Here is a 14513-nt window from a genome sequence, read left to right as displayed (position 1 = left end):
CTGCAAGAGAGGTTTCTACGACGTCACGTGATCCGCCAATTCCCCCACCTCGATGAAATTGATCTCTCTTACACCATCTGCGTAATTCATGGGAGTCAGAGTGGAAAATATCACGAACTCGTTATTTATTTTCTTCTTTGATTCCTTTCTCAAATTTCTTTCTATATACTAAAGCTTCTGAATACGCAGAAATGTTCGCCCTTGTACTGACAGCAGAGCTGACGGGGTATGTGCTTTGATTTTTGCCCCGCGGTCTCACAGAATGCAGTCACTCACATAAAAACAGCGTCACCAATTTGCGCCCCGATGATTCGCAAGACAACCCGTTCTGGTACATGTTCAAGGTCCAGTGTACGTCTTGCAGAGAGACGCATGAGAACTATGTTGGAGTAAACCGCTTCGTGCGTTAATCTCTCATATCCAATATGTCTACGAAACTCACATTCCTGAGCAGGAAACAAATGAAATGAGCGGCAGTCGGGGCGAGGCCAACTTTGTTTGGAGATGCAAAAACTGCAAGGTATATTTTGCTGTCGCTCTAATAAGTTGCTGAATAGCTTCTAACATACCTTGTTTTCTTATAGCGAGAGTCATCTGCGACGATCAAGGCAGCTCCGGCAGCCTATGAGCAGGGAGAGCCCCCCAAGCCGCAAAAGGTGTTTGAGTTTGACTGCAGAGGTTTGGAGTTTACAGAGTTTAAGGCAGAGGTATGTCAAGGGTTCATCCCCGGCTGATCGTATGAGATTCGTTGCTGATAATGCTTCGCTTGAATAGGGCGAGTGGCTGGCCGATGGAATTGACTCCGGCACCAAGTTTACCGGAATCGAGCTGATAGACGGAGAATGGTTTGACTACGACGAAAAGGCGGGCGAGGAGGTCAGCATCAAGGAGCTTGTATGGGAAATAAGGAGAGCGTAATGTAAAAATGTTGATTCTAGTTTAATAAATAGATCGAAAAGCCCGTCCAACTGCGTACCATTGATGGTAGAAATGCTTCAGTGCCCGATTAAATGCACTCCCCACAAAATCATGTAGACACCCCTGCCCCACACCTGTCCATCACGGTGCTGAACTTGAAAAGCTTCAAACTTGTCCCGACTTTTATTTACTGCAGCAGCTGAACAGAGCAGCGCAACTCACGAAATGGCAGCTGTCACCGCAAACTCCCCGGCAATCACCTTCCTCACGGACGCTGCTCATTTGCTTCGAGATGCAGCTCCAGAGACATCGGCGCATCTCCTGAGCCAGAGAGCAGGGCTTCTATACTCTCACGACATGGCACCCTCAGACCTTGAACGACAGCATGCCTGCGCTGCGTGCGGGCACATCATGATTCCCGGACAAGGAACTCAACTGAAACTGGAGACATTGAGGGCTACGAGGAGAAAGACGCGGCCTTCCAAGACGGCAAAACCTGGCTCTGCGCGAGAGCGATCCAAGGATTGGACGTGCGGCTTCTGCGCCAGAGTCACCAGAATCCCCCTCCCAGCTCCCGAACCCATCACGCGTCACAAAGCTTCCAAGGCAAAGATGCAAAAGCCCTCGGGCAACGTCGAGGCCCAAAAACCAGCCACTGCGAACGCGAGCAGCAAGAAGCGCGCCAAGAATCGCAAGGCTGGCTTGCAGGCTTTGCTCTCTGGCCAGCAGCGCCAATCGAACTCGCTGTCACTTGCAGACTTTATGATGAAATGAATCGGCGTACCAATGATCAATTACCCCGTCAACCATCTTTATCCGGCGACCAAGACGACAAATTTCTCATCTCGAATGGCGGCAGCGCTGATTGTTGAAGAGCAGTGGAAAATGAACCACCTGATTTTCATGCGCCAGCGCCAGGCAGATGCATCGGGAACGTTCTAGTGCAGGCCAGCCCGTATGACATAACCGCGACCGTTAAAATTGCCCCTCCAAAAAATTTAAGGCCCCGCCGTCGAGCCAAAACACTGCAGGGTGTATTTTTGCGACAACCTCAATTTTTTTAATCGTCTTTTTGTCTCTTTTCCCCATTCTTCATTCTTTTGTTTTCGCAATACCCAAATCAAAATGGCCGCCGAAAGCGAAAAGCAGAATTTCTTCGAGCCCATCGGAAACCAGGCGCAGGGCCTGGCAACTGGAACAGATGGCGCTGCCGCCGAGGACGATGATATCAAGCCCGTGGACGAGATTGAGTCGCTGTGCATGAACTGCCACGAAAATGTCAGTCGCTATATGCTACAAACCCTCCTGAGATGCCGTGATCATATACTAACCAAGATTTTAGGGCATGACAAGGCTCCTCCTTACCCAGATCCCCTACTTCCGCGAGGTCGTCATCATGTCTTTCTCCTGCGACCACTGCAACTTTCAGAACAATGAGATCCAGCCGGCCGGAACCATTCAGCCCAAGGGCACGCACTACGAGCTGCGCTTAACCACCCTCGCCGACTTCTCTCGTCAGGTCGTCAAGTCCGACACCGCGACCGTCAAGTTCATCGAGATCGACCTCGAAATCCCTGCAGGCCGCGGCCAGCTGACAAATGTAGAGGGCCTACTAACAGGCGTCGTTGACGACTTGGAGATGGGACAGGAGGCGCGCAAGGAGCAGGCTCCTGAAATCTTCGACAAGGTTGCAGATATCATCAAGAAGAGCAGGGCCATGCTAGCGGGAGACTCGTTCCCCTTCCGCGTCTACGTCGACGACCCTACCGGTAACTCTTTCATCGCGCCCGACCTCAAGGACGGTGTTGGCAAGTGGGAGAAGCACGAATATGCCCGTACTCCCGAGCAGAACCAGGCCCTCGGCCTCGCGGACAGCGACGCCAACGCCGACCATACACTCAACAACCCAGGTCTCACTGAGGATGGCGAAATCATCCCCAACGAGGTCTACAGTTTCCCGGCCACATGCCCCGGCTGCATGCACTCCTGCACAACACACATGAAGATGGTCGACATCCCCCACTTCAAGCAAGTCGTGCTCATGTCGACTGTGTGCGACGCCTGCGGTTACCGCTCCAACGACGTCAAGACCGGCGGCGAGATCCCCGAGTATGGTGAGAAGATTATCCTCGAAGTCGACGGCGAGGTCGATCTCGCCCGTGACATCCTCAAGAGCGAGACCTGCGGCCTTGAGTGCCCCGAGCTCGAGCTGCACGTCAACCCCGGCACCCTGGGCGGCCGCTTCACCACCGTCGAGGGTCTCCTCACACAGGTCCGCAACGACCTTCACAGTCAGATCTTTGAGGCTGGCGAGGGCGGCGACTCCCTTCGCTCCGACGAGAAGTCCCAGTGGGACAAGTTCTTCGCCAACCTGGACAACGCCATTGCCGGCACCAAGCCCTTTACTGTCATCTTGACGGATCCCTTTGCCAGCAGTTATGTCCAATCGCTGGTTGACCCCCCGGCACCGGATCCCAAGATCAAGAAGGAGAGATACACGAGGACAGAGGAGGAGGAGGAGGAGCTGGGTCTGGCGGATATGAAGGTCGAGGGATATGAGGAGCCTGAAAAGGAAGAGACCAAGGCTGAGGCTGAGGCTGAGACAAACTGAACATTTTTTTAACGTATGATGATGAGAACTAAAGTGAAACTAAAAAAGGGCATTTCAAGATATAGGATATGGGCATAGAAAAATAAAATATCTTCCTGAATAGCAACGCAGTAATGAGTCTCGGCTACTAAATCGTAGTGAAAGTCTCCTTATAAGACGCGGAAGCTCCTCAGCAACCTAATCCTTTCCTTCTCCCTACCTACTGAGAGGAGACAAAATGCCCTCAAGCCATAAACAAATATGTAGTTCATGTTTTCATCATATTGCACAAGCAAATTTCCGCAGGCTGCGCCTTTCATTGGCCAACCCATCACTTGTATCAGGTCTTATTGACGATCACAATTTACTCCGTACGTGTCACTAAGGTAGGTACTGTTCATTTCCATCTGGGCAACGCCATTTTTTGATATAGAAAATACCTAATGTGAACAAAACATCCTCAATAGAACAAAATATCCTCAAAAGAACAAGAAAATCCTCAAAAGAACAAGAAAATCCTCAAAAGAACAAGAAAATCCTCAAAAGAACAAGACATCCTCAAAAGAACAAAACATCATCAAAAGAACAAAACATCATCAAAATAACCCATCCGTCCAGCGCAACCAAGCCACCACAAACTACCCACAACCAACAAAAAGCCAAATAGTGGCTCAGAATAAGAATTTTTGCATCAAAGATTCAACCAGGCGGCATCGACTTGGGAAATCCTGAAATAGGTTTGCCATTCTTTAGCCCGAGACATAAAAGGTAACAGAGTGGCGTTGTAAACTTTGGGGCGTTGTTTTTTCATCCTATACCTTAGGTAGTCAGCTTCTCTTATCTCTGCTTGTCAAGGGGGTTTGGAGACAAACCAGGTGTGCCTTTTTTACTCAAGGTTTTCTCTCTTGGGGTCAGGGTTGCGAAATGCCTGGACATCTTTATGTAATCCCTTGACATCGTCATGTAATTCCTGGATATGCCAACAAAGGATTTCCTGGCACTCCTCGGGGTAGTCCTTACGGAGCATCTGTATCTCCCCAAAGATTGTCTTGCACTCCTTTAAGATCGCAACACGGTATGGCTGGAGATCACCAATAACTTGCTGGCCGACATCGTAGAGATCCATACGGTATGGCCCGATCGCCCGACGGAACTCCTTGATCTCATCACGAAGTATCTCGAGCTTACTGCGAACCCTCTCAGGGAATGTCTGCATGTCCTTTCGGAAGTCCTGGATAAACTCACGAAATTCCTCGCAACTAACGCGCATTTCATGATATATGAACGCATAATGGGGGAGGGCGAGAATATCAAGCTCTTCTTGTGAGAGCTGATACTTGATATCGTCTTTCATTGTGAAAAGGTGAAGTAGACGTAGGCGAAGATTCTGAATGACGGTGTGGAAACGAAGGAAGGATGGAGCGAAACCGAGAACGGGGAGGAACGAGAATATATAGGTGCCTGGGATAAACTTTGGTCGCAGAAGTATAAGGCATATGTACCTAGAAAGAAGTTTTGTTTCTTACCGCTATTAACTTCCTATGAGTACCGGGCAAGGGATGGTTACCGACATGTATTCGGCACCTTAGATGTACTATTACCCAGCATCCCGTGGCACAAATGTAGTGGTAATACATGTACTCAATGAACCTGATACCTTACAGTAACCTTCAATTGCCCCAAGCTGGAGGGTTCAGCTGCTCGATGGCTGGCTATCACCATGTACTCGGTGCTCCACGGAACTATAGCGAATTGACTGGGTGCCTCCCTGCGTGGTCCGGGTATGTGTCGATGATCCATCAGACGTTGAGGGTCTCGACTTACTCCTTGACGTTGAGAAGTTGGAATTCCTATCCATCCCGTTCTCGATGATCCGCCAGGGGTAGGTATGTGCCTGAGTTGATGATCGTCTTGATGTAGACGGTCCAGCTACTGCGGCAGGGAGTAAGGAGGTCATTACTGTAACCAACGGTACGGTCCTTCAATAAGCTGTTCAGATACTTTCAAGGGGTTTAATAAGTTGGATCAAGGTCATCCGGTTGGACCAAGGCCATCCAGTTGAGATTCTTCATTAAAAGGCCTCATGGGTGGCCACACGGGTATCTTCAAGGGAGATGCCCTCGTCTTCGATCTTTGAGGCTGATCCTGTTGGTATCACCGGGCTCTGAAGAGAGTACCTAAGGAGTTCCGAGTGGCATGCCTATGATGGGATGCGAGAGACCAAAAATATGGGTAGTTCTGCTCTCTATTGTGACTACATCCGGGAAAGATCGCGTCTCTGCGTCGAAGATAGTCAAGTTGGGCGAGGGGAGCGTAACTTGCAATAACTTCAAGGCGTCAGGTCTCGCTCCGGAACCTGACAGTGTGGCGTAGGAGAACCTTTAATCCATTCACAAGAGATGCAATGTGGGGTCTCTAGGGGGTAGAGATGAAGACTGCGTCAGATTGACCACCCACCACGCCTCAGGCATTTATTGTTTTCACTTTTTGCAGTCCAATTTAGTCAACGAGGGTCCGTAAATCTTCGTACCAACCAACGGTTCCTTCTATCTAGTTACGTCTATCAACGTTGGGATCACTTGGGCTACCTCACTCATCATCATCCAGTTTGTGTGGCTCGCCATGGTCAAGAGTGACCAAGTCATGGACATTGTGTTCGTATGCCTTCTAGTTTACTTTTTCTTTCCGTAAGGATCCATCTCCCCCTGGTTGTTTTCTCGGGGACTCACATCTCCCTTATCACTCTGGACTTCCCCCCTCAGGGAGTTATCGCGAGGGCGTTCCCAACTGGGCATCTGGGCATGGGAGGACGTGGTGAGACGGGAGTCTCTCACCATATCTGGCGATTTTTAGTAGCTCTCTCATCAGATGGCTGTATGGAGTTTTGTCTTGTTTCTTCAATTGAGGTAATCCAAGAGAGTGTCCTTCGATGAAGGCCAGATTTTCTATGAGAGTGGCTACAAGACACCCTCCCTTCAAATTTGGGGCACCGTCTTGCAACTTCTCTGTATCTGCTCTAAAGCATCCTTATACACGGTGACAATGATGCCGAAGGCATCACTTTACAGTGTGTAATATGGCTCGGTCGAGGTAAGTCATACCCCACTTGAAGGAACTAAGTCAAGCGGTAGGAGAGGAACCAGAAAGTTGGAAATTTTGGACCACAAAATGTTATGCCTGAAGCTCGCTTCCTCCACACAGAAATATGCTCTCGTTATTCCTTTGCATGCGAACCACGTTTGCCTTCTGTTTATGCGGTCGCTGCCTAAATGTGATAGCGTGATATACTATATCATGGAGCAAGGCTGGCCCGCCAAACCATTCTCAAATTGAAGGGCCATCTTTTCCATCAGCACCACGCAGTATCTGCTAAGTTTCGCTGATTCTGAGTTCTCCATGAGCAAAAATGTACTCTCTATGTCAATTGAGACATATGAGGGCAAGTCTGACTCTGTGATGAGCGCCCAACCGGGCCAAACGGGACGGGGAAAAAACAAAAAGATATCGAATGCGAGCTGCAGGGTTCGAACCTGCGCGGGCATGCCCACTGCGGATCGGTTATTACGTCCTAAACACAGCGCCTTAACCACTCGGCCAAACTCGCTATTGATTGTTGAAGGGATTGGCGTTATTCTCTTATATCAAGGAGTTGAAGGCATCGTATAAGTGACCTGCGAAGTGACATGTGAAGACCCTGAATTCCCGTTTCGGGCCAATCGTTATCGGAAGCACACTTCTTGGAAGGAGCACCTTCCTCAACAACCAGGTACCGACGTTAGTCTAGGTACGTACCCGACCAGCATTTCTCACGTGTCTGACGTAGAGAGTACCAAGTACGGTACATTTTTCACACAAACTTTTGGTGGTGAGAATCCATAGGAAAATCCCAACCCCACCTGAGCATCGCGATACAGCCAATCTGTACAACCTTTGAAGTTTTTTTTTTTTTCTTCTCGACCCCGATATTGATTTCATTTACTGAGGGTGCGATGGCATGATTATTTTTGCTTTGGTTTCTGGCAGCAAGATTTACGCATGCAGGGCTCTGGCGAGCAGATGAATCTTTTCGCGGCGCCTCAGGCATAACGCAGCAAAAAGCGCAGAATTTCGTTTGCGCCGTCGCGCCTCAACCTGCCATCGGACTACTTGGCGGCACCTGAGACTATACTTTCTCTCTTCCTTGGACAGCGCATCCCATACAGACAAGATGGCGTTTGACGACGACGATAGCCCGCTGGCAGCGGGCCCAGCTCCTGCGGATGGTGAAGGTGCCCCAACTGTGGAGGAAACTCTGGAGGACGACATGCCCGACTACAAGCTGTTTGCATCCGCATTTTCGAAAAAGGGCGTCTCCAGCCAGACGATCCGGAAGGGCGAGAAAGACTTTGAAACGCACGGGACCAGAGCTCAGGACGGAGCGCTAGAATCGAGTCGCAGGGCGCTGGAGGATGTTTTGAGCTACACAAGGATACATAAAGGCGATGCGTGGGCTAGAGGTTGGTGTTTTCCAGATTTTTGGATGGACGAGACAAACGTTGCGCTCGATTACGAGGGCATGTGGCTAAAGGACCGCGTGGTGGTTATGGAGCACGAGAAGGGAGGCTGGATGAAGGACATTGGAAGAGTGGCCTCTGGGAGCAAAGATCAGCTTGGCGTGGGAAGGCTATGGCTGCTTCCTGAAGAAGCCATCTATCTTGTCGAGCGAGGCACTATTGACCTATGGTGGCCATATACCGACTTTGAAACCCTCGTGCCCAAGGGAAGCGCTACTAGCGGACCGCCTCGGCCTGGCTTTGGTCCGGACGATTACGACGTTGGACTACCGCTGAGTCTAGAAGCTGCATATTCACTTTTTATCGGCTACGAGGATGAGCAGGGCAAGACAACGCTGCCCAAGTACCAGGTCTACGCCCATCTAAAGCGGGCGGGATTTAACATCCTCCGCGCGCCGCCTAAACAACCGAGACCAGAGCCAACGGAACCTTCGCAGACGCTATGGCAATGGCTCTTTTCCTTTGTCAAATGGGAAACGGGACAGGATGGGAAACATCGACAGCAGCCATTTGGCCCGCTTGTCGCGCCGGGACTGTACCGGTCCTATCGACCTATATACCAGCAACTTGCCCTTGTGCCTCGACACAAGCCTCTCCCTGTACCACCGAGCCCATCCAAGCCAGAGGATCCCTTCCGAGTGCACTTCCACGTATGGAAGCCGGGCGCGGGCGGGTTCTCCAAGAAGAATCCTCCGCCCCCAGATTTCCGAATTGCCGTGGCCGACACAGCCGACTCATGTCTTCCAACACTGGAACAGATTGAGACATTGCTGGAATCGACACCGTATGATCCTGCGCCAGAAGCATGGAAGGGAAATCCCGGGAGGCTGTATCAGCGACTAAAGCACGGGCATAGGAACGTGCTTGTGGCTGTGGTGGACAGAGGATTGGTCAACTTTATGAGATTCGGAGAGGGCGCATTTGGAGAGGAACAACTGTTTGAAAGATTCGATAATAGAAACAGCGGAAGAGGAGGTAAGAAAGGCGGTCGCGGCGGTGGTCGCGGCCGCGGAAGAGGGAGAGGCCGAGGAAGAGGAGGGCGGTGATGAAACGGTTAATTATCCGGTTGGCGGAACATTGGGAGTTGTGGGAGTTTCACCACTACGGATCTCGACATGATTTTTCGGAGGAAAAAAGACCATTTGCTTTCTATGATACACGGTGATAGTTTTGTGTCCCGCGACAACTCAACCCTCGATCCCGAGGTTCGGGCTTTCTTGATATGGCACGCTGGAACGCAACAGCATTCTTACGACAGCGACGGGAGTTATGAATCTATGTTTACAAGCAACGGAGCTATGGGTGGGGAGGGTTGAGAGAGTTGGGCCACTGGGGATGCTACACGTCTTTGAGTTGCCATGATTCAAAGAGCAATCTGTAGGATATATTACAGGGGTATTCGTTCTATTTGCGCATGGATGAGTCTATCAGTGCCGCGAAATGGGCGTTCCACAAAGTGCGAGTCATGGGCTATTTACAGAGCAATGAAACGGTCAAGGGCAGTTCGAGTCGTATTCCGGATCCGGTAATTAGTATTACTTACGTTGTATTATCATTAGGTAGCCTAATTCTTTTGCTTGAAGGAAGCGGGCACAGTGTTGATTATGGCGCAATCGCTTTGTTTGCACTCTAGGATGGACAAGAGGGATCCCGCATTTGCCAAACTGGGCAATAAAAGGCGACGAGTTTGCGTATTATCGTATTATCTCATACGACAGACAAGACAACTAGAGAGGCCAACGGCACTTACCGCAACCTCGGTCTAAGGCTGATTCGCACGTCCACCTTTATCGCCGAAACAGTTGCAAAAGCCTAACCTGGGCAAATCAGTCGGAATTAAAAGAGGAAGTAAGTGCGAGAGATACGAAGTTTCGATAACTTTACTGTAGCACTTTCAACCGGCTCTGTTTCTATCTAGCGTTGCTAATGATTACATCCAGATGACACATACAAGACAATCAACGCACACACGCCCCCTTGCAATTACCCAAACGGGGAAGGGGAGATTGTAGCTGGAATTGCGATAATTAGATCAAAAGCCCCGTAGGTGAATATAGAGTAGACAAAAAAAAAGTACAGATTACACACACCCCCCTCCCCCTCTGGAAACAAAAGGGCGTGAGACGAACGAAAAAAAAAAATCCCATTGAAAAGGCGGAGAGATCCACACGTCAGATTGGCGGCCCTGCATGCACTGATTGACTCGGCTTTAGAAAAGGCGAAACACTTACTTGATTTGGGGGACCGCTGACACTTGAAAGCAAAAAGCGATACTAGTTGCTGTTGAAGAGGCTCGCGGGGGGTTGATTGGACGGCGTTTTCTGGATATGTTCAAGGGGAGGATGTTTTACGGGGTCGGGTTTTGATGGTTTCGCAAAATGTTCGGGGTTATGGTTTTTAACGAAGTTACATGCGCAGATCCGTGATACGTGGCATGAGACAATTGAGAAAGCCGATGATTAATCCGAAAAGGCCGGATGATACTCGTAATATTGTATTAGACAAGATGGAGAGAGGATTAGTTGCTGAGAACCTTTATGGGTAGTAGTAATATGGAGTAACCGAGATGTGATATTACTGTCATCTGCATAGTACTATCTCGCACGCTACTCCCATGATAGGATGCAAAAGGCAACGGGAATAGGAGATCCGGTTGTGTGGTAAGACCGTATTCTTGATTCCACAGCAAAAAGGCCGATGGATAGTCAGACAACAAAAAGAGAAAAAGATAGACAGAAGAAGGGGTTAAAAAAGCCGACGAATTGGTACGAGGTTATGCGGAAATATGCCTATGCCGTCAACAAAATCTCATATCATCAACCTCTTTGCTCCCGTAAGCAAGATTATGGCGGCCTTTTGGGGGGAGACCAACGGCCGTTTCGAGGGCACAACGGATTAGAAAAGAAGACCATACTATTTAACCCAATTTTATTTTTCTGACGGCCTTTGAGTTTGTGACATATCTTGGCGAGCTAGCCGGGTCAATGGTCACTGAGACCATGCAATCAATAAGTGAGCATTATTTTGTCTTTATTTGTTATTATATCTCCGCTTTAAAACGACACGAACTTGGCCGAGCGGCCGCATTGACATGCCAGGTGTGAGTTTATATCGGGAAAAATTCCCAAACAAGGATGCCAGCAATAGGAGCTTGCGTTTCGAGTGATGAGATTAGAGAAGTGGGAGAAAAAAACGTTACACAGGAAACATAACTAAAGAGAAACTCATTCGCAACTCGCCAAGGAAAGGGTACTACCATCCCCCTCTTTTTTTTTATGAAACATAGAGACAGGGTCTTTTGTAGCCATTCGTACTGTGTGTCTTTGAGGGGTTTCGGATGTTTGCAAATCGGCGTGCGTCAACTCCTCTCGCAACCCTCAATGCGACGCTCGTCTCAATGGTGTCTGTCTACGTGTTTAACATTTAATCTTGTCCCGTGTGACTTGTTGTGCCGTGGCGGCGTTGACCAGCCATTCAGGCAACACCAGCTGTCCGACTACGCTCTCTGTGGGCTGCATATAGCAGAGCCCAGGATCCAATGGTTGTGGTTTTCAATATCGGCTGTGGCCAAACGAGAACGAGACACACACGCACATGCACAACGCACATGCACATAACACATATGCACTGTACGAAGTTGCAGTTGCTTCTATCGAATCGCCGTATCTCTCTCTCTCATGTCTCTTTCACTAGTTACTTTTTTTCCGGTGTGTGTAGCTTTACCCGCATCGGCGCTTTTCTCTGTTTCTTGCTCGCAAAAAGTTGACAATCTGGAATCAAATGCCAAGAAGCTTAGAGAAGCGCCACGGACAATGTTACTAGCTGGCTGCAGAGTTACGGAGCAAAAGGAACTACCCTAGGTACTACCTAACCCAGAGTACGGAACCAAAAGTGCAGTGCAGCGCGCTGTATCAAGAGCAACAAGGAACGGCGATTACAGATACCCGGTCAATCTTGTCAATGGATGTCACTTTACCATGCCGACCCCCGGCAGCAGCAAAAAAAGACGCCCTTTGTTACTCCGTACAAGTGCTAGTATCAGTTAGTACATGTTGGTAGGGGTCCGAGTGAGACAGTGAACAAGTCCGTCCGTCCATTAACACACAGCGAAGCCATCGGCATTGACTATCCATGAAGGTGAATAATAGGCGAGCTTGCCGAATTACCCTGATGGGCAATTGCGGGAATAAAGGAGAAAGAAAACCGAAACCTACTAAGCAAGAGTAATGATGACTTAAGATGACTTAATCGATCGAAAGAAAGAGAGCCAGCAAGTGAGTAAAAAGCAAGATGGAATCATTCGGTGGCGCCGGAAGAATTTTGGTTCTACTTTGCACACCCCCTGGAAGAAGCTTCTGTTGGTTCTTCCGAAGAGGAAATATGTACGAACCACACACAAGCATTGTCTATCCGGAAATCCTCCCCCCTTCCCCCATTCCCCGCCTACGGTAGTAACAAAAAAAAAAGCTGAAGACTATCGGTGGGTCTAGCGGTGTTTTTTCTTATTCGTCTCTTTTTTATTTTTTTGGGGGTTTTCCCTTGGTGCATTTTGAGCAATTCCCACTTTCAATGTGTGTGTTTTGACCGTTGTTTTTGATCCGAGACAGGCAAATGCTCACAACCTTAACCGGGGGCTCCTCTTTGCGGCGCCTCGTATGTGTTTAGCTGTGCCTAGTGCCGCATTTGGAATTTTATTTGCTTAAATTAATTACTCTATTTTACGACTTGGCTGTTCCAGCCCGTTCCCAAATACAATGAGCTAATTTGCGCTAATGCAGATGGACGATATACTACAGCAATTACCCAACTGGGTATAACGACGGGCATCTCGCAAAGTATAATGTACTGGCTGTACTTTGCATCACACGATTCTCGTCTCGACTCAAGAGATTCCCGGCAGGATCGAGCGCATAGGCTAATCGATCAGTCTAGGGGACTCGCCCCGGTGATGCCAAATGCCTTTGAACATGCAGACGTCCCTATTAGTAAAACCACCTACTGCCTATCAAGGTAACACTATCTATCGGCTACTCTGTTTGCCGGACCAAGAAAAAAAAAAAGAGGCGTAACCCAAAATCCTCCCATTACCCTAGAGGTACAACACAAAAGAGTGCGGCCTTTTGCGGCACCAGCCTGAGTGGCATGTCGGCGGCACAAGTTGCATGTAATCTGGCCTGGTGGGCTGCGCTCTATCAACCTTTTGTGTCGGCCCAACGCAGCCACGAGGCGTATCTGCCCAAGAAATCCAAACAATGTCTCTCGCCCTGTGATAATCATCTCCGTAATTAGGTTGCGCTAGTTGGCGGCACGGTCAGAGGTAAAGTTTTTAGCTGTAACTTGCACACGGGTCTCGCGGGTTCTTTTATGGAGCAATGTACAAGTACATAAAAAACACGTTCCATGCGAAAACAAATCATTCAATGCTAAATAGTGCCCAGTGCTAACTAGTTACTGCAAGCCGGGGATGTAGGTGGTATGATATGATATGACACACAAGAGAAAGGACAAAAGACGCAAGGCTCTCGGGGTTTCTTGCCTTGGGCGCCCAATTCCTCATTTTGACCGTTTTGAGTAGTTGCTGGAGTATTTTGCTTCAAGTTGACTCAGCATGTCAAATCGCTTGCTTTTTTTGGGACGGCCTGGTCTCGAGGGACGAACAGCAAGCAGGGCAAGTAAAAATAAGCATTGATGGGCTGATGCAAGGAAGGCAGAAAATACCCCAAGAGCTGGGGGGGTCCTCGTCCCCCAAGCTGACGTCGAAGGGGATCTGCTGGGCAAGCTAGTACGACTCGGTGCAAAGTCCTGTCATCAATAGTTGATTGTCCCTTTTTTTCGTCGAGGTTTGCCTAAGACCGCCAAAAGGCTCCATCACTAATCACAAATCAACTTTTTGCGGATGGGCAAATAATTACTGTTAGCCCGTTTGCTAGTAGCCAGCTGTGACCGCTCGTAGCGAGTCAAACCTGGGACATGCTAAACAAGGCAATTGGATATGTAATTCCTTCAGCCGACAGAGAACGCACACACACACTATGAGTAGTACTGTAGGTAGGTAGGTACTCACACACACACGAAATTTCGGGTTTATGTATGGTGTGGGGGTTGGCCTATCGCGTCAGCGCAGCAGCATGTGTCTGCGGCCACGGGATTGGACGCAAAGGCCCTCCCCCCGTTTGGGAAAATGGAACTTGATGCCATTCGCAGGGCCCAAAGTTCTCGACCATGTGTTTTTATTTTTCGGGGCCGAGGTTTTCAATGCCCTCTCTTCTCGGGTTATGCAGCTCATTCTAAGCGATTATGATGGATGGTGACGAGTAAGTGGGCACGCAGGATCGAATCCTTTTCATCCATCCTGAAGCCAAGGGCAACTAGTAAAAAGAGCGGGAAAAAAGACCCAACCAACAGCCGGAAACTCGAAGCGGCGTAAAGTTGCCGAGAAAAAAACAGGTTTC

The 14513-nt window shown here is 49.1% G+C and overlaps 5 protein-coding genes and 1 non-coding gene across 6 annotated transcripts; 4 read left to right on the top strand and 2 right to left on the bottom strand.

Moving 5' to 3' along the window:
* Positions 1-191: 191 nt before the first annotated feature.
* Positions 192-918, top strand: M431DRAFT_95328 (hypothetical protein; the record flags this gene model as incomplete). Its single annotated transcript, XM_024924689.1, has 5 exons — positions 192-226; positions 287-401; positions 455-520; positions 585-707; positions 775-918. The coding sequence occupies 5 exons, from the start codon at positions 192-194 to the stop codon at positions 916-918; spliced, it is 483 nt and encodes a 160-aa protein (XP_024770101.1).
* A 225-nt stretch (positions 919-1143) lies between these two features.
* Positions 1144-1692, top strand: M431DRAFT_9129 (hypothetical protein; the record flags this gene model as incomplete). The annotated part of the gene is made up of 1 exon (XM_024924245.1): positions 1144-1692. One exon carries the CDS (start codon positions 1144-1146, stop codon positions 1690-1692), a length of 549 nt encoding a protein of 182 aa, XP_024770100.1.
* Positions 1693-2043: 351 nt separating this feature from the next.
* Positions 2044-3529, top strand: M431DRAFT_499238 (hypothetical protein; the record flags this gene model as incomplete). Its single annotated transcript, XM_024917776.1, has 2 exons — positions 2044-2196; positions 2261-3529. The coding sequence occupies 2 exons, from the start codon at positions 2044-2046 to the stop codon at positions 3527-3529; spliced, it is 1422 nt and encodes a 473-aa protein (XP_024770099.1).
* Positions 3530-4394: 865 nt separating this feature from the next.
* M431DRAFT_9127 (hypothetical protein) lies at positions 4395-4862 on the bottom strand (the record flags this gene model as incomplete). Its single annotated transcript, XM_024924243.1, has 1 exon — positions 4395-4862. The coding sequence occupies one exon, from the start codon at positions 4860-4862 to the stop codon at positions 4395-4397; it is 468 nt and encodes a 155-aa protein (XP_024770098.1).
* Positions 4863-7017: 2155 nt separating this feature from the next.
* On the bottom strand, positions 7018-7112 carry M431DRAFT_t166. Its single transcript has one exon. It is a non-coding gene; the product is annotated as a tRNA-Leu (tRNA).
* Positions 7113-7715: 603 nt separating this feature from the next.
* M431DRAFT_9126 (hypothetical protein) lies at positions 7716-9107 on the top strand (the record flags this gene model as incomplete). The annotated part of the gene is made up of 1 exon (XM_024924240.1): positions 7716-9107. The coding sequence occupies one exon, from the start codon at positions 7716-7718 to the stop codon at positions 9105-9107; it is 1392 nt and encodes a 463-aa protein (XP_024770097.1).
* Positions 9108-14513: the final 5406 nt, after the last annotated feature.

The sequence above is a fragment of the Trichoderma harzianum genome, assembly GCF_003025095.1.
Source record: "Trichoderma harzianum CBS 226.95 unplaced genomic scaffold M431scaffold_14, whole genome shotgun sequence".
In the NCBI taxonomy this organism is placed as follows: domain Eukaryota; kingdom Fungi; phylum Ascomycota; class Sordariomycetes; order Hypocreales; family Hypocreaceae; genus Trichoderma; species Trichoderma harzianum.
This window is presented reverse-complemented; position numbering and strand designations above follow the sequence as displayed.